Source organism: Oncorhynchus mykiss, chromosome 29, assembly GCF_057628025.1.
Source record: "Oncorhynchus mykiss isolate SJ-2025 chromosome 29, ASM5762802v1, whole genome shotgun sequence".
NCBI classification, from domain to species: Eukaryota; Metazoa; Chordata; class Actinopteri; order Salmoniformes; family Salmonidae; genus Oncorhynchus; species Oncorhynchus mykiss.
Genome location: NC_143050.1, coordinates 8,892,143 through 8,913,221, shown reverse-complemented (window position 1 = coordinate 8,913,221; position 21,079 = coordinate 8,892,143). Strand labels below are relative to the sequence as shown.

At 41.0% G+C, this 21,079-nt stretch overlaps 1 protein-coding gene across 1 annotated transcript; it reads right to left on the bottom strand.

Annotated features, from left to right (window-relative positions):
* Positions 1-959: 959 nt before the first annotated feature.
* On the bottom strand, positions 960-17,510 carry LOC110509390 (NEDD4-binding protein 2-like 1). The gene is made up of 5 exons (XM_036967879.2): positions 17,291-17,510; positions 5,812-5,939; positions 4,489-4,577; positions 4,348-4,415; positions 960-4,159 (listed from the first exon to the last, which is right to left on the bottom strand). The coding sequence occupies exons 1-5, from the start codon at positions 17,362-17,364 to the stop codon at positions 4,015-4,017; spliced, it is 504 nt and encodes a 167-aa protein (XP_036823774.1). The 5' UTR covers positions 17,365-17,510; the 3' UTR covers positions 960-4,014.
* Between the last annotated feature and the right edge of the window lie 3,569 nt (positions 17,511-21,079).

Below are 21,079 nucleotides of genomic sequence, written 5' to 3'. Positions count from 1 at the left end.
TCTTCATACCAACTCTCTTAATAGCTACTATCTTCATACCGACTATCTTCATACCGACTGTCTTCATACCGACTGTCTTCATACCGACTGTCTTCATACCGACTATCTTCATACACTCTTAGAAAAAAGGCTTCCAAAAGGGTTCTTCAACTGTCCCCATAGGAAAACCCTTTTAGGTTCCAGATAGAACCCTTTCGAGTTCCAAATAGAACCCTTTGTGGGGTTCCTGCAGAGCAGGTGAAGGAGAAGACCAGGAGGAGGAGGAGAAGAAGAATACGGGAAAAAAAAAGAAGAAGAAGTGGAAAAAGAAAGACTGCTTCTCTACCCGACTGTGCTCGGCCCTCTCCAGGTGAAGAGGAAGTAGAGGAAAAGGAGCAGCCAGTGAACCAGCCACATCATATGCACAGACATTTATATTCACAATTTAGCATAACAAATACATTTTAAAAACGTAGGACTCTGATTATGTTTAAATGCACAATATTTGCAATCGCTTTAAATCATGTAATAATTCGGACAAAAACAGACAATTTGGGCCACCCAAGTAGTGCAGGGGTCTAAGGCCAGGGGTCTGAGGCATTATTACAGACCCAAGTTTGATCCCTGGCTGTATCACAACCGGCCGTGATCGGGAGTCCCATTGGGCGGGACACAATTGGCCCAGCGTCGTCCTGGTTAGGGGAGGGTTTGGCCAGGGGTGCTTTACTTAGCTCATTGCACTCTAGCGACTCCTTGTGGTGGGCCGGGCACCTACAGGCTGACCTTGGTCGTCAGTTGAACAGTGTTTCCTCCGACAATGTCCAGCTGGCTTCCGTGTTAAGCGGGCGGGGGTTAAGAATTGCGGTTTGGCGGGTCATGTTATGGACGACGCATGACTCGACCTTCGCCTCCCAGGCCCATTGGGGAGTTGAGGCGATGAGACAAGATCGAAAAAAGGAGTAAATAAAACACACAAAACCTTTTTTTTTTACAAGGGTTTTCATTTAATTGAACAACATCTGGAATGTGAGCACAAAGCAACGGGATGAAAAAGCACATGTAAAACAGCTACTAACTCTTTACTACCTGACTTGGAAAGAAATATTCTCAACACAGATTCAATACACATTTTTATGTGATGTAAACATGGATAGAAGGGAGCAGAAAATAGGTATATTATGTGTCTGAATTACTTTTGTTTTAAAAAGCTTGGCACTGCAATCCAATCTGGAAAGGAAACATTTCCTACAATAGAAGCATTTCTCGCTTAACCACAAAATCAGAAAGTGTTAACAGTTAAGAACCATCTGAGTTTTAACAGTTAAGAACCATCTGAGTGTTAACAGTTAAGAACCATCTGAGTGTTAACAGTTAAGAACCATCTGAGTGTTAACAGTTAAGAACCATCTGAGTGTTAACAGTTAAGAACCATCTGAGTGTTAACAGTTAAGAACCATCTGAGTGTTAACAGTTAAGAACCATCTGAGTGTTAACAGTTAAGAACCATCTGAGTGTTAACAGTTAAGAACCATCTGAGTGTTAACAGTTAAGAACCATCTGAGTTTTAACAGTTAAGAACCATCTGAGTGTTAACAGTTAAGAACCATCTGAGTGTTAACAGTTAAGAACCATCTGAGTGTTAACAGTTAAGAACCATCTGAGTGTTAACAGTTAAGAACCATCTGAGTTTTAACAGTTAAGAACCATCTGAGTGTTAACAGTTAAGAACCATCTGAGTGTTAACAGTTAAGAACCATCTGTGTTAACAGTTAAGAACCATCTGAGTGTTAACAGTTAAGAACCATCTGAGTGTTAACAGTTAAGAACCATCTGAGTGTTAACAGTTAAGAACCATCTGAGTGTTAACAGTTAAGAACCATCTGAGTGTTAACAGTTAAGAACCATCTGAGTGTTAACAGTTAAGAACCATCTGAGTGTTAACAGTTAAGAACCATCTGAGTGTTAACAGTTAAGAACCATCTGAGTGTTAACAGTTAAGAACCATCTGAGTGTTAACAGTTAAGAACCATCTGAGTGTTAACAGTTAAGAACCATCTGAGTGTTAACAGTTAAGAACCATCTGAGTGTTAACAGTTAAGAACCATCTGAGTGTTAACAGTTAGGAACCATCTGAGTGTTAACAGTTAAGAACCATCTGAGTGTTAACAGTTAAGAACCATCTGAGTGTTAACCGTTAAGAACCATCTGAGTGTTAACCGTTAAGAACCATCTGAGTGTTAACAGTTAAGAACCATCTGAGTGTTAACAGTTAAGAACCATCTGAGTGTTAACCGTTAAGAACCATCTGAGTGTTAACAGTTAAGAACCATCTGAGTGTTAACAGTTAAGAACCATCTGAGTGTTAACAGTTAAGAACCATCTGAGTGTTAACAGTTAAGAACCATCTGAGTGTTAACAGTTAAGAACCATCTGAGTTTTAACAGTTAAGAACCATCTGAGTGTTAACAGTTAAGAACCATCTGAGTGTTAACAGTTAAGAACCATCTGAGTGTTAACAGTTAAGAACCATCTGAGTGTTAACAGTTAAGAACCATCTGAGTGTTAACAGTTAAGAACCATCTGAGTGTTAACAGTTAAGAACCATCTGAGTGTTAACAGTTAAAGGAAAACTTTACCCAAATGTTTTATTTTGGTATTTGTTTCATTAGTAAATTGTTGACATAGTCCCAAAATGTTTTTTTGCGAGTCAGCAATCACGTTTTCAAGATATTTTTAACTTTCAAAATAGAATAATCATCCCCGTATGAGTCATTTTACATTATATGATGCTGCATTTTGCATCATAACAGGGATGATTTCTGTATTTCTGTAAACGTAGACATGGATTCAATACATGTAATGAAAGGTCAGAGCTATAGCACAATTTAAATTTAAAGGCAATGTTCCCATGTTCGAGGAAACCGGCAAAAGCTTCATGTGAAAATTTGAAAGAAACGTCCCATCTCAGGGTCCTTCATGTTCTGACATGAGGAATATATTCTATCCGACCTGGAGAAACACCTCGGTGACAATTCAAACAGCACCATTTAGGTGACATTACCTAAGTACCAGGGAACTACTATAAGGGAACTAGGGTGTGATGTCAGACCCCTCGTGGTCTCCTGAGTAGTATCATCTCACATATAGTCACCACACACAGGCACACACACACACACACAGACACACAGACACACACAGACACACACACATCCCTAACCCTAAACCTACCTCCTAACCCTTTTTCTAACCCTAATTCTAACCCTCACCCTAAACCTAACCCTAAAATAGCCAATGTCCTTATGGGCACGTGGGGAAATGTCCCCATGTGGGAGAATTTCCTTGTTTTACTATCCTTGTGGGGACTTGGGGGATTTGCAGTCTCCACAAGGATAGTAACAAACACACACATGTTAAGTTCTTCTATCCTCGTGGGGACCTAAGAATTCATTTCCAATCAAAATCCTATTTTCCCTAACCCCTTTCCCTAAACCTAACATTTCCCTTAACCCTAACCTTAACCTTATCCCATACCAAACCCTAAACCTAACCCTAGCCTTAAGCCTAACCACTAACCATTAACCCCTTACCCTAAACCTAACATTTCCCTTAACCCTATCCTTAACCTTAACCCATACCAAACCCTAAACCTAACTCTAAGCCTAACCACTAACCCCTTACCCTAAACCTAACATTTCCCTTAACCCTAACCTTAACCCATACCAAACCCTAAACCTAACCCTAGCCTTAAGCCTAACCACTAACCCCTTACCCTAAACCTAACCCTAGCCTTAAGCCTAACCACTAACCCCTTACCCTTACCCTAATTCTAACCATTAACCTAACCTCTATGCTTAACATAGCCATTGTCCTCATGGGGGTGTGGGAAATGTCATTTTCCTTGTGTTACTATCCTTGTGGGGACATTCAGGGATTTTTAGGTCCCCATAAGAATAGAAGCACCAACCAATTCACAAATACACACACACACACGCACGCACACACACACAACACAAAAGCATTGTATTGGTCTCCTGATCACCAGTGGTTCTGCAGTCTCTCTGAGCTGGGCATCCACTTGACTTTGGACTCATAGTCATAGATGACATCCCATATCTTCTTCACGGGCTCATAACCTTCGTTCATCCTCTCTAACACCTCCATGGGGATCTTAGGACACCATCTGAGAGGGAGGCATACAACGCGTCAACCACTATGCATGTGTGTGTGTGTGTATGTGTGTGTGTGTGTGTGTGTGTGTGTGTGTGTGTGTGTGTGTGTGTGTGTGTGTGTGTGTGTGTGTGTTAACAGTAGGTGACAGATGATACAAGCACAATTGTGCTTTGGTTTCTCTTCTCTTCTCATCAATACCTGTTGAGAATCTCTAATGGAAGGACAGGGAGGTCCTGAAACTCGATCCAGTAGCCTCTGCGAAACGCCTGAAAGAGACAAACACAGTATTGTCATAACAACATGTCCACACACACACACACAGGCAAAAGTAGTCCTTACCATTCTGACATAAGGCCACATCTCCCATTTCTGCAGATTGGTGTTGTCAATTACGATCGGATGGACTTTATTTTTGATGGCTTGAAGAACTGCAAGGAGCAACTCATACACATAAACATTCATCCCATCACACAATTAATGATTAAATCCACTAATTATTCAATCAACCAATCAATTAATCCATCACACAATTAATGGTCAAATTCACTAATTAATCAATCAACCAAACAATTGTTCAATCATACCATTTATAAAACATGAAGAGTTTCATTCCAAAACACTATATATCCATTTTCAAAAATGATAGTAAAATTAGATTTTTTTGTATTAATAACTTATGAAAGAGATTGACGTGTTTTTCCCCTCGAGGCATGGGGTTGTTAAAACACTTGTCTAGTTAAAGAAAGGTTAAATAAAAGTTTGTTTTTAAATTACAGACATGTATTAGTTTGAAACCTACCGCCAGATGGCGTCATTTCAGAGACAAACAATCACTATAGAATGAGGCTAGATTTATGATGAGTTGAATTTATACACTCAAGGTGCTAACTAGAACCATACAGGGTTCTTTGATTTTTCCCCATAGAGAGTAGAACCCTTTGCAGAGGGTTCTATCTAGAACTCTCTATGTAGGGTTCTTCAAAGAACCCCCTGTACAGTATATGGTTCTACATAGAACCCTCTATGAAACTGTATGTTATTTATATTTCCGTGTAGCATAAAATTAATCAACCAATCAATGTACATGAAAAAACACAGCTATTACAGTTAAACAAACAATTGTGAAAATCTCCCTTCAATAGAGCATGCTGGGAAATATTTCATATGGTTCTATGTAGAACCCTTCTTGCCTTCCAAAGAATCATCAAAGAACCCTTTCTTTCAAAAACAGTTCTTATGATATTAAAGGTTCTAGGTAGAACCCTTTGCCTTACTAAGAACCCTTGTCTTCCAAAATGTGTCCTTCTGATCAAAACAGTTCTTCGTAGAACCCTAAAAAAAACTTTTGGAAGCCTTTTTTCTAAGCGTGTATGTTAAATATACAGCAAACAAACATTAAATTCCAACTAGACAATGGATACATAGTGTTTGGAACCAAACCAATTGTCATACACATCTAACATCTATGAATAAAAAAATCTGAGGACAGCAATATTTGACACAGAATGCCCATGAGCATAAATTTCTGATTTAAAAATAAACACAAATGTGAGAAATTGGTAGATATAGTGTTTTGGAAATCTAATACAATAAATTAATAGATCAATAAATGAATTAATAAATGAATCGATAAACATATTAACCAGTCAATCCTATACCTACCTCTTTTGCGGTTCCATACATGAGCTTTGTTCAGGGATGTATCGCGGAACCCAACCATCTTCCCGTCCACCCTGAAGTAGTCGTCTGTGCTGAAGGCTTCTCCAGAACCATACATCTCCAAGATATTACTGTAGAAAACACACACTCACACTCAACATCTACTCAGACAGAACACATACACAGCTTGTATAGAGAAGTGTGTGTGTGTGTGTGTGTGTGTGTGTGTGTGTGTGTGTGTGTGTGTGTGTGTGTGTGTGTGTGTGTGTGTGTGTGTGTGTGTGTGTGTGTGTGTGTGTGTGTGTGTGTGTGTGGTGACTATACCTGTGAGATGATACTACTCAGGACACCACTAGGGGTCTGACATCACACTCTAGTTCCCTTATAGTACCCTGGTTCGGGGTGGGGGGGGCGGGGGGTTGCAGTATCCCTACTATAGCTACCCTTCTCTTCCAGGGGCACAGGGTTGATAAGACCCAGCTTTGTCTACAGCGACGTTTCCAAACTCTGGGTGGACGTTTTGTTTTTTTAGATTGATTTAAATAATCAACTAATCATCAAGCTTTGATCATTTGAATCAGCTGTGTAGTGATGGGGGGGGGGAACAGAAACGTGGACCCATCGGGGTCCCGAGGACCGAGTTTGGGAAACACTGAGCTAGAGAGTCAGGAGAACTGAGTCTAAACCTACTCTTCTGTTGTTAACTTACTTTGATCATTTTAATCAGCTGTGTAGTGATGGGGGGGGAAAACAGAAACGTGGACCCATCGGGGTCCCGAGGACCGAGTTTGGGAAACACTGAGCTAGAGGGTCAGGAGAACTGAGTCTAAACCTACTCTTCTGTTGTTAACTTAACTACAACACCTCTTCTGAAGTATAGCCATAACACTTCCACAACACAAGGATGGAAGAGTCTAGTGACTAGAAAGGCCAATAGAAAGGTTTTGTTTTTGCTCTTAACAGTTTGAATGTCTATATGGATTGTAATTAGGGTTGAATATGTTCCCGGGTATTTTACAAATGTTCCATACCGAGAATAAATCACTTTTCTCACGGTAACCCGGATTTCCCGCAAAAACTGGAAGGGTCATTCAAAAGCATTATAAAGCGTATAAATCAGCCGACTGTATATGTCTGGATTTGTTTAGAGATTTGTCTGAAAATTCAGACCTGATGCTACCTGACTCTGATGAGCCCTACATTAAAGACATACAATGAGCCCTACATTAAAGACATATCATGAGCCCTCCATTAAATACATATAATGAGCCCTCCATTAAATACATATAATGAGCCCTCCATTAAATACATATAATGAGCCCTCCATTAAATACATATAATGAGCCCTCCATTAAATACATATTATGAGCCCTACATTAAATACATATATGAGCCCTCCATTAAATACATATAATGAGTCCTACATGAAATACATATAATGAGCCCTCCATTAAATACATATTATGAGCCCTACATTAAATACATATAATGAGCCCTCCATTAAATACATATAATGAGTCCTACATGAAATACATATAATGAGCCCTACATTAAATACATATAATGAGCCCTCCATTAAATACATATAATGAGTCCTACATTAAAGACATCTTATGAGCCCTACATTAAATACATATAATGAGCCCTCCATTAAATACATATAATGAGCCCTACATTAAATACATATAATGAGCCCTCCATTAAATACATATAATGAGCCCTCCATTAAATACATATAATGAGCCCTCCATTAAATACATATAATGAGCCCTACATGAAATACATATAATGAGCCCTCCATTAAATACATATAATGAGCCCTCCATTAAATACATATAATGAGCCCTCCATTAAATACATATAATGAGCCCTCCATTAAATACATATAATGAGCCCTACATTAAAGACATCTTATGAGCCCTACATTAAATACATATATGAGCCCTCCATTAAATACATATAATGAGCCCTACATTAAAGACATCTTATGAGCCCTACATTAAATACATATATGAGCCCTCCATTAAAGACATTTTATGAGCCCTACATTACATACATATAATGAGCCCTACATTAAATACATTAGCCAATAGGCTACATACATGATATGGGCTACTGCACATTATGCTTGACAGAAAAACATAAAAGCCCATAGATGTAGCTAGCTAGCTACATGCTCTCTTGGGTAAATAAATGAAACTAGCTCCAGTAGGCTACGGCCTAAGCCGTATTGTATTATACTGTATTTAAGCACTAGGGAGTGTGGTATATGGCCAATATACCACGGCTAAGGGCTGTTCTTAGTCAAGACGCAACACAGTGTGCCTGGATACAGCCCTTTGCCACGGCATATTGGCCATATACCACAAACCTCCAAGGTGCCTTATTGCTATTATAAACTGGTTACCAACTTAATTAGAGCAGTAAAAATACTTGTTTTGTCACACCTGTGGTATATGGTCTGATATACCACGGCTGTCAGCCACTCAGCATTCAGGGCTCGTGGTATACAGTCTGATATCCAGGTTGTATCACATCAGACCGTGATTGGGAGTCCCATAGGGCGGCGCACAATTGGCCCAGCGTCGTCCAGGTTTGGCCAGGGTAGGCCGTCATTGAAAATAAGAATTTGTTCTTAATTGACTTGCCTAGTTAAATAAAGGATAAATCAAATTAAAATTAAAAATAAAAATTATATATATACCATGATGAGATGCTAGATCTGTGAAGTCTGCGCTCCACACTGAGATTGGCTGTCTGTCGCCACCTTGAGCGTTGATGATTCATCATGCAGACCACATTTAAACATTCCATATCATTTAACAGTTCCATTTCATGCCATGCTGTTCATGATAATAATGTATTATAATTTACTGGTTTCTCTCCGTTACTTATCCCCGGAAACACCATTCAACCCTAGATTATATAGGTATCCTGTGCAGCCCAATTCTGAGCTTTTGCCCTATTATTGGCCAAAGATGTGATGTAATTGGTCAAAAGACCATAAGATCAGAATTGTAAAAACAACCATAAGGCTCAGTTAAAAAGAGTAATAAATAAAATGACACAAACGGCCATGGGACCCTGAAAAGACAAGGTGAAAAATCAGTCGATGTTCCCTTGAGCAAGGCCCTTAACACTAATTGCTCCTGTAATTGCTCCTCTGGATAAGAGCGTCTGCTAAATGACAAAAATGTTTTGAAGGTTATGGGTGACTGTGAGAGGCAAGCATCCCTCTCTGCAGACAGTGTTTTTAACCAAACATTATCAGACAAGTGCATAAGATGGCTTCAAGCCCCTCCCATGTACTTCTCTCTGATGATCAGCTCCTCCCTTCAGGCGGACGCTCTAGATAACATGTAAACAGCCTAACCAGCTCTGCTAGGGCGAGTAGAATGGTCAGAGTGAGGCAGTGGCGGTCGGCGATGTTCATGACGAGGGAGGACGTTTTTGTTTTTCATGAGCACGGCCTTATTTCTATTACAGCACATTGGATGACTGCCATTCATATTCCATTCACCCAGTTCAATGTAACAGCGATAGGTTTAGGCTACCACACGATACTCTAAATTTCCCTATAGCCACCTATCAATCAAAGTCTACAGCATGGGTGCACACAGGTGGAGAGAACATTTTGAGTTCCCTTTCATAGCAGCCACGTTGCATTTCTTCTCGTACCTTAGGCGCTCTCCTCCTCTCTGCTTTTCCCTTCATTGGTGGACTTCAATGCACAACCCATCAGCTGCATGTGACCAAGTGAGAAAAAATTAATAAAAAGGAAAACCATATCATAACCACTGCACACGGCCTACATCATTGTCACCATATTAGCTAATGATGGCAGGCCCAACTGTCTGTAAACACACGGCCTACATCATTGTCACCATATTAGCTAATGATGGCAGGCCCAACTGTCTGTAAACACACGGCCTACATCATTGTCACCATATTAGCTAATGATGGCAGGCCCAACTGTCTGTAAACACACGGCCTACATCATTGTCACCATATTAGCTAATGATGGCAGGCCCAACTGTCTGTAAACACACGGCCTACATCATTGTCACCATATTAGCTAATGATGGCAGGCCCAACTGCCTGTAAACACACGGCCTACATCATTGTCACCATATTAGCTAATGATGGCAGGCCCAACTGTCTGTAAACACACGGCCTACATCATTGTCACCATATTAGCTAATGATGGCAGGCCCAACTGTCTGTAAACACACGGCCTACATCATTGTCACCATATTAGCTAATGATGGCAGGCCCAACTGTCTGTAAACACACGGCCTACATCATTGTCACCATATTAGCTAATGATGGCAGGCCCAACTGTCTGTAAACACACAGTCCAGTTCAAAGTGAATGATGACAGGCCCAACTGCCTGTAAACACACGGCCTACATCATTGTTACCATATTAGCTAATGATGGCAGGCCCAACTGCCTGTAAACACACGGCCTACATCATTGTTACCATATTAGCTAATGATGGCAGGCCCAACTGTCTGTAAACACACGGCCTACATCATTGTTACCATATTAGCTAATGATGGCAGGCCCAACTGCCTGTAAACACACGGCCTACATCATTGTCACCATATTAGCTAATGATGGCAGGCCCAACTGCCTGTAAACACACGGCCTACATCATTGTCACCATATTAGCTAATGATGGCAGGCCCAACTGCCTGTAAACACACGGCCTACATCATTGTTACCATATTAGCTAATGATGGCAGGCCCAACTGCCTGTAAACACACGGCCTACATCATTGTTACCATATTAGCTAATGATGGCAGGCCCAACTGCCTGTAAACACACGGCCTACATCATTGTTACCATATTAGCTAATGATGGCAGGCCCAACTGTCTGTAAACACACGGCCTACATCATTGTTACCATATTAGCTAATGATGACAGGCCCAACTGCCTGTAAACACACGGCCTACATCATTGTTACCATATTAGCTAATGATGGCAGGCCCAACTGCCTGTAAACACACGGCCTACATCATTGTTACCATATTAGCTAATGATGGCAGGCCCAACTGTCTGTAAACACACGGCCTACATCATTGTTACCATATTAGCTAATGATGACAGGCCCAACTGTCTGTAAACACACGGCCTACATCATTGTCACCATATTAGCTAATGATGACAGGCCCAACTGTCTGTAAACACACGGCCTACATCATTGTCACCATATTAGCTAATGATGGCAGGCCCAACTGTCTGTAAACACACGGCCTACATCATTGTCACCATATTAGCTAATGATGGCAGGCCCAACTGTCTGTAAACACACGGCCTACATCATTGTCACCATATTAGCTAATGATGACAGGCCCAACTGTCTGTAAACACACGGCCTACATCATTGTCACCATATTAGCTAATGATGACAGGCCCAACTGTCTGTAAACACACGGCCTACATCATTGTCACCATATTAGCTAATGATGACAGGCCCAACTGTCTGTAAACACACGGCCTACATCATTGTCACCATATTAGCTAATGATGGCAGGCCCAACTGCCTGTAAACACACGGCCTACATCATTGTCACCATATTAGCTAATGATGACAGGCCCAACTGTCTGTAAACACACGGCCTACATCATTGTCACCATATTAGCTAATGATGACAGGCCCAACTGTCTGTAAACACACGGCCTACATCATTGTCACCATATTAGCTAATGATGACAGGCCCAACTGTCTGTAAACACACGGCCTACATCATTGTTACCATATTAGCTAATGATGGCAGGCCCAACTGTCTGTAAACACACGGCCTACATCATTGTTACCATATTAGCTAATGATGGCAGGCCCAACTGTCTGTAAACACACGGCCTACATCATTGTTACCATATTAGCTAATGATGGCAGGCCCAACTGCCTGTAAACACACGGCCTACATCATTGTTACCATATTAGCTAATGATGGCAGGCCCAACTGCCTGTAAACACACGGCCTACATCATTGTTACCATATTAGCTAATGATGGCAGGCCCAACTGCCTGTAAACACACGGCCTACATCATTGTTACCATATTAGCTAATGATGGCAGGCCCAACTGTCTGTAAACACACGGCCTACATCATTGTTACCATATTAGCTAATGATGACAGGCCCAACTGCCTGTAAACACACGGCCTACATCATTGTTACCATATTAGCTAATGATGGCAGGCCCAACTGCCTGTAAACACACGGCCTACATCATTGTTACCATATTAGCTAATGATGGCAGGCCCAACTGTCTGTAAACACACGGCCTACATCATTGTTACCATATTAGCTAATGATGACAGGCCCAACTGTCTGTAAACACACGGCCTACATCATTGTTACCATATTAGCTAATGATGACAGGCCCAACTGTCTGTAAACACACGGCCTACATCATTGTCACCATATTAGCTAATGATGGCAGGCCCAACTGTCTGTAAACAAACGGCCTACATCATTGTCACCATATTAGCTAATGATGGCAGGCCCAACTGTCTGTAAACACACGGCCTACATCATTGTCACCATATTAGCTAATGATGACAGGCCCAACTGTCTGTAAACACACGGCCTACATCATTGTCACCATATTAGCTAATGATGACAGGCCCAACTGTCTGTAAACACACGGCCTACATCATTGTCACCATATTAGCTAATGATGGCAGGCCCAACTGTCTGTAAACACACGGCCTACATCATTGTCACCATATTAGCTAATGATGACAGGCCCAACTGTCTGTAAACACACGGCCTACATCATTGTCACCATATTAGCTAATGATGACAGGCCCAACTGTCTGTAAACACACGGCCTACATCATTGTCACCATATTAGCTAATGATGGCAGGCCCAACTGCCTGTAAACACACGGCCTACATCATTGTCACCATATTAGCTAATGATGACAGGCCCAACTGTCTGTAAACACACGGCCTACATCATTGTCACCATATTAGCTAATGATGACAGGCCCAACTGTCTGTAAACACACGGCCTACATCATTGTCACCATATTAGCTAATGATGACAGGCCCAACTGTCTGTAAAGACACGGCCTACATCATTGTCACCATATTAGCTAATGATGACAGGCCCAACTGTCTGTAAACACACGGCCTACATCATTGTCACCATATTAGCTAATGATGACAGGCCCAACTGTCTGTAAACACACGGCCTACATCATTGTCACCATATTAGCTAATGATGACAGGCCCAACTGTCTGTAAACACACGGCCTACATCATTGTCACCATATTAGCTAATGATGACAGGCCCAACTGTCTGTAAACACACGGCCTACATCATTGTCACCATATTAGCTAATGATGGCAGGCCCAACTGCCTGTAAACACACGGCCTACATCATTGTCACCATATTAGCTAATGATGGCAGGCCCAACTGTCTGTAAACACACGGCCTACATCATTGTCACCATATTAGCTAATGATGACAGGCCCAACTGTCTGTAAACACACGGCCTACATCATTGTCACCATATTAGCTAATGATGACAGGCCCAACTGTCTGTAAACACACGGCCTACATCATTGTCACCATATTAGCTAATGATGACAGGCCCAACTGTCTGTAAACACACGGCCTACATCATTGTCACCATATTAGCTAATGATGACAGGCCCAACTGTCTGTAAACACACGGCCTACATCATTGTTACCATATTAGCTAATGATGACAGGCCCAACTGTCTGTAAACACACGGCCTACATCATTGTCACCATATTAGCTAATGATGGCAGGCCCAACTGCCTGTAAACACACGGCCTACATCATTGTCACCATATTAGCTAATGATGGCAGGCCCAACTGTCTGTAAACACACGGCCTACATCATTGTCACCATATTAGCTAATGATGACAGGCCCAACTGTCTGTAAACACACGGCCTACATCATTGTCACCATATTAGCTAATGATGACAGGCCCAACTGTCTGTAAACACACGGCCTACATCATTGTCACCATATTAGCTAATGATGACAGGCCCAACTGTCTGTAAACACACGGCCTACATCATTGTCACCATATTAGCTAATGATGACAGGCCCAACTGTCTGTAAACACACGGCCTACATCATTGTCACCATATTAGCTAATGATGACAGGCCCAACTGTCTGTAAACACACGGCCTACATCATTGTCACCATATTAGCTAATGATGACAGGCCCAACTGTCTGTAAACACACGGCCTACATCATTGTCACCATATTAGCTAATGATGACAGGCCCAACTGTCTGTAAACACACGGCCTACATCATTGTCACCATATTAGCTAATGATGACAGGCCCAACTGTCTGTAAACACACGGCCTACATCATTGTCACCATATTAGCTAATGATGGCAGGCCCAACTGCCTGTAAAAACACAGTCCAGTTCAAAGTGAATGATGACAGGCCCAACTGTCTGTAAACACACAGTCCAGTTCAAAGTGAATGATGACAGGCCCAACTGCCTGTAAAAACACAGTCCAGTTCAAAGTGAATGATGACAGGCCCAACTGCCTGTAAACACACAGTCCAGTTCATAGTGAATGATGGCAGGCCCAACTGCCTGTAAACACACAGTCCAGTTCAAAGTGAATGATGACAGGCCCAACTGTCTGTAAACCCAGGCGACAAATATGTGCGTAAACCATGCGCACTTCTTCATTTCTACGCCAAGTGTGAGATTTATCAATGTGAACGTTTGCTTGAGAGTGTGTGTAAATTTACGCACAGCCTTGACCATGCGTACACGCAATGTTAAATGGTGGAATGAGGCAACTGTTTGTCAAAATTAGAATGGGGAAAATATATGTTGAAAATGTGTGAAATTGTGAGAGTAGTCATATAGTTATTTTTCGATTTCATTCCACTTATATTGTGAAATCATGATATGACATATATTGACAGGCTATTTCATATAATTTGATCACAGTCCATTTGTTATGATAATAATCCATATAAAGCACCGTAATTTGTTAAATTAAAGGCACGTGCGAAATATAGAAGACTGAGATAATGGGAAATCGAATGAGAGGTGGCTGATCTTGCTGTTTGAAACGCGCATTTTTATAGGTGTTTTTTTGTTGTTGCAGAAAGTACAGATTGGCTAATCAGATATTCTTTCCCAAAACCAATTTTACAGGATTTTTGAGAAGTTATAAGATCTACATCCAAGTGCTATCCACCCTCGGGTTTTTTTTGGCAACGGGTACTTTTCAGCGGGAGCTTAACGATCTGTATCTCACAGCCCTCAATAAGCCAATGTTTTTTTTGGACGCAATCATCAGCATAAAGACGCTGCTGAATGTGGTGGCAATGTGGCCAAGCGGAACACACTGCAGGAGGAAGCTGTTGAGGATGGATGGGTGTTGAGTGTTGCCTACTCATTTAAAGTATATTTACCGTTGCTAAAGCAACTTGAATTGTCCTAATGGTCCTGTCTTTGTAGCTATGTTTTTATTTTTACTGGTAAAGCCACAACGGAGAGAGCCAAATAAAACATGTTTAATTGTACTCGACCTCTGACACTAGCACGACCTATTTCAGTCAAAAATATATATAATTCGTAGTTTTTTTTTTGTCGTTGTATATTCCCAACGGGTTTTAAAGGGATGATCTGAAACATATATGATTCATTCCCTAGACCCATAACCATGTAATCTTCGTGAATGCGCGTCTAATTTATAGAGAAGTGAAAGCCTTCTGCATCCAATTCTAGTCCTATATTATTCAAGCATGTCATCAGAATGATCAGGATAAGGACAACAAACCTTATTTAATTTAACTGTCGAAAGCAAGGAAGCAACACTATAGAGAGAAAGAGGAGGTAGCCTAATAACAGGGGAAATATTATTTCAAAAGATATATATTCGCTAGCCTATAGGCCGCATGTGCTGCAACAGAATCGCATGTTCTCTCCCTGCTTTATCATAGTTTGAACGAGGTGCATAATTCCAGTCCTTATAAAACAGTATAATACAACACAGTACAATAATACAGTTTATACTAAAAAAGATTAGCCTAGCTTGTTTAATTTATTTACGCAAGAGAGCATGGCTACATCTATGTGCTTTTATGTTTTTTCCTGTGGCGTGTAATGTTTTTGTCGGAAAATAACGGGTTAAGCGGGAGAAAAGTGATTTCTTCTCTGGATTTGTAAAATACCCATATTCAAACCTCCTAAATCCTAAGTCCTAAATAGTTTGCAATTTGAGTATCCTAAAAAAAAAAAACATTTTATAGTAGGCTATGTGACATTTAAAAAATGTGTTATACTTTAAATGCCAAGATATCATACTCATTTCGGCTTTGACAACAGTTGAAAATCAGATATGGGAATATGCTATCGAAATTAACCAATAACACAAAAACAACGCAATTGCGCATGAAGCATTCTCACTATGCCACAATAGAAGGTTTTATAGTAGCCTAGGGTTTAATTGCAGGATGTTATACTCATTTCGGCTCTTCATCTGTATATGTATAGTAGAATTCGATGAACACTTTTCCACAATGAATTGGAAGAGGTGGGCTGCAAGTTATAGGCCATAGTTCTCTTCAAGTAGCCAAACAACAAAACTACCTTACTTAATTGGGAAGATGCCAATCGTGAAGCTTCTGTGGTGGTGTTCTAATGTAGGCCAAGGAGTTGTTTTCTCCTTAAAATTCTAAGGAGTATTGCATTGTAGTCGACATCTTTGAAAACAGAGGTTTTTTTAATCATCAGATCAAATCAAATGTATTTCTAAAGCCCTTCTTACATCAGCTGATATCTCAAAGTGCTGTACAGAAACCCAGCCTAAAACCCCAAACAGAAAGCAATGCAGGTGTAGAAGCACGGTGGCTAGGAAAAACTCCCTAGAAAGGCCAGAACCTAGGAAGAAACCTAGAGAGGAACCAGGCTATGAGGGGTGGCCAATCCTCTTCTGGCTGTGCCGGGTGGAGATTATAACAGAACATGGATAAAATGTTAAAATGTTCATAGATGACAAGCAGGGTCAAATAATAATAATCACAGTGGTTGTTGAGGGTGCGACAGGTCAGCACCTCAGGAGTAGTTAGATTTTTATTTTATTTTTTACAAATACATGTTAAGATGATCAATAGGCTACATCAATACTGGTGTCTAAGACAATTTTCCCCTCAGGGACAGTTCATCCTATCCTATCCTATATTTCAAAATAATTTACAGAAGCTATATCAATGTAGTCTGTGCTATAAATGAACTGAAAACTCCTGTACAAGTTTTACATTTCCGACATATCCGACAAGAATATGCTAATCAAGGATAGGATGGAGAACAATTCACACTGTATATTTAAAACTATTTATTTTGATAACGGTAAATCGAATTGTTTATTTTAGCAATGTATTTATTATCATCAAGAAAAACGACTTTTTTATCCTCCTCGTGCGATATTAAAAAAAAAGTTTACCTTGCCCGACTTGTCTTCCCTGATCCGGGGAGTCCTCTGAGAATTATGATTTTCCTTGTCCTCTTTCTCCCCATTTTCAGTTCGTTTACCGTTGCAACTACTTTATAATAATCCTTAAAACTAATTTATTACACCTTTCTGATGGTTTCTAACACCGTTGAGTGGTCGAGAGCTCCACGTCTAGTCTGTCTGTATGGTAACGTCTTCTAGAATAGCCTACTGATCAACCAATAGTTTTGCTACGGACCCAACCGCAGGAAACTACGGTACTTTCCTGTCACGTACCAGCGATTCATTACATGATGATGATGATGATGATGGTGATGATGGTGATTGACAGTTTTAGATGTACGAGGTTAAGGAATAACAGTATTTCAAAGGTTGATTTGTATTTGGGAACATATTAATTTAAATGCCTCAAGAACAACATGCTAGGCTATATGTAGCCTAAATGTAAAACAAATAAATAAGGACAGCCTAAACTCAAAGCTTTACACATTCATTTAAGCCTCCTGGTTAAGAAAACAACACATTACAGGCCTATATATTTGTGTTACTTTTTCTCTCATGGCTAACTAACAGGAAGTTAGAAAAGACAGGCTGAGTAGGCTGGGAGTTTACAGTGCATTCAGAAAGAATTCAGACTTCTTCTTGTCCTTTTCCACATTTTATTACATTACAGCCTTATTATAAAATCGATTACACCATTTTTTCCTTCATCAATCTACACACAATACCCCATAATGACAAAGCAAAAACATTCTTATTATTTTTTGCAGATGTAGTAAAAATAAACAACTGAAAGTGAGCTCAGGTGCATCCTGTTTCTACAACTTGGTTGAAGTCCACCTGTGGTAAATTAAATTTATTGGACATGATTTGGAAAGGCACACACACCGGGTGACAGTGCATGTCAGAGCAAAAACCAAGCCATGAGGTCGAAGGAATTGTCGGTAGAGCTCAGAGGAAGGATTGCGTCGAGGCACAGATCTGAGGAAGGGTACCAATAAATATCTGCAGCATTGAAGGTCCCCAAGAACACAGTGGCCTCCATCACTCTTAAATGGAAGAGGTATGGAACCACCAAGACTACTACACAAAGGTGGCATGACTATGGAAATTACAGTATTCTCAATCAGGGTAGGATGGAGAAGAAGCTGCCGTTTCTTTTAAAGGTCAGGAAATTCTGACAGAAGAACAAACACAACAATCCAGCTGTGTTTTCTTCCTTAATTAGATGTGATGTGAAATGATATTCATCCCACCATGTCACAACAGCAGGTTCAGTCAGCACACTATTGCTCTTGTCACTGCATGACAGGACACAACCACCCATGCTATTAATACTCTCCCCACCGTACAACTGACAGGCCAATTGGCACATACATTACTCTTATTGAATTTTCACGTGTGCGAGAATTTTGGACATTTTATCAAAGCCTGTTGGATGACAACTTGTATTTAACCAGGAAAGAAGAATTAATAACTGACTTTGTCCTGCATAACATAGGTATAGCAGATCCCTTTATTGCATGGGACACTTTTAAATGTGCCTTTAGAGGCCATGCAAAAAAAATATAGGTCAAAAGTCTACATGCTAACAAAGGAAATAGAAGCTCTTTCAGAACAGATAGACAGTAATAAAAACAGTATCATAGAGGCTCAGAATACGTTAGAGGAAAAACAAAAAGACATGGAGGAAATTACTCAAGAAAGAAAGAAAGAAAAATAAATCTAACTGGATTATGGGGGAAAATGCTTCTTTTTTTTCTTCAATATTCAACATAGAAATGCTACCAAAAATAATTTACTGAAATAATTGACTGAAACTGTCAGAAATGACAGCGTCACCGATGATTTACCAAACAATTTTTTGAAAGAGGAAGCAAAGTACTTTAATTAAGCATAGCTTTTCATTTCAGTCTCCTCCATCTCCACTAACCAAAGTTCATTGTAAGGATTGTTTCACTATTAATATTGTAACATTTACAGACTCATGTGAAGGCAAAATTTTTGATTAAATTAAAGCCTTTAATTCCGGGAAAACTCAGGGGCAGGATGGCATACCAGGTATACCAAACATTTGTTTATGTACTCAGAGGACTGTTACTAGCAAGTTTTAACTTTATTATTATTATTATTATTTATTCCTTTAAAAATTGTAGATTATCAGATACTCAACAGTAAGGTCTGATGTCATTATTACTGAAACAGGACCCAAGTGTAAATACACTGCTCAAAAAATAAATAAAGGGAACACTTAAACAACACAATGTAACTCCAAGTCAATCACACTTCTGTGAAATCAAACTGTCCACTTAGGAAGCAACACTGTTTCACAATAAATCTCACATGCTGTTGTGCAAATGGAATAGACAACAGGTGGAAATGATAGGCAATTAGCAAGACACCCCCAATAAAGGAGTGGTTCTGCAGGTGGTGACCACAGACCACTTCTCAGTTCCTATGCTTCCTGGCTGATGTTTTGCTCACTTTTGAATGCTGGCGGTGCTTTCACCCTAGTGGTAGCATGAGACGGAGTCTACAACCCACACAAGTGGCTCAGGTAGTGCAGCTCATCCAGGATGAGACATCAATGCGAGCTGTGGCAAGAAGTTTTGCTGTGTCTGTCAGCGTAGTGTCCAGAGCATGGAGGCGCTACCAGGAGACAGGCCAGTACATCAGGAGACGTGGAGGAGGCCGTAGGAGAGCAATAAACTAGCAGCAGGACCGCTACCACCGCCTTTGTGCAAGGAGGAGCACTGCCAGAGCCCTGCAAAATGACCTCCAGCAGGTCACAAATGTGCATGTGTCTGCTCAAACGGTCAGAAACAGACTCCATGAGGGTGGTATGAGGGCCCGACATCCACAGGTGGGGGTTGTGCTTACATCCCAACACCGTGCAGGACGTTTGGCATTTGCCAGAGAACACCAAGATGGGCAAATTCACCACTGGCGCCCTGTGCTCTTCACATATGAAAGCAGGTTCACACTGAGCACATGTGACAGATGTGACAGAGTCTGGAGACGCGGTGGAGAACGTTCTGCTGCCTGCAACATCCTCCAGCATGACCGGTTTGGCGGGTGGTCAGTCATGGTGTGGGGTGGCATTTCTTTGGGGGGCCGCACAGCCCTCCATGTGCTCGCCAGAGGTAGCCTGACTGCCATTAGGTACCGAGATGAGATCCTCAGACCCCTTGTGAGACCACATGCTGGTGCGGTTGACCCTGGGTTCCTTCTAATGCAAGACAATGCTAGACCTCATGTGGCTGGAGTGTGTCAGCAGTTCCTGCAAGAGGAAGGCATTGATGCTCTGGACTGGCCCGCCCGTTCCCCAGACCTGAATCCAATTGAGCACCAATCTGGGACATCATGTCTCGCTCCATCCACCAACGCCACATTGCACCACAGACTGGAGTTGGCGGATGCTTTAGTCCAGGTCTGGGAAGAGATCCCTCAGGAGACCATCCGCCACCTCATCAGGAGCATGCCCAGGCATTGTAGGGAGGTCATACAGGCACGTGGAGGCCACACACACTAGTGAGCCTCATTTTGACTTGTTTTAAGGACATTACATCAAAGTTGGATCAGCCCGTAGTGTGGTTTTCCACTTTAATTTTGAGTGTGACTCCAAATCCAGACCTCCATGGGTTGATAAATTTGATTTCCATTGATAATTTATGTGTGATTTTGTTGTCAGCACATTCAACTATGTAAAGAAAAAAGTATTTAATAAGAATATTTCATTCATTCAGATCTAGGATGTGTTATTTTAGTGTTCCCTTTATT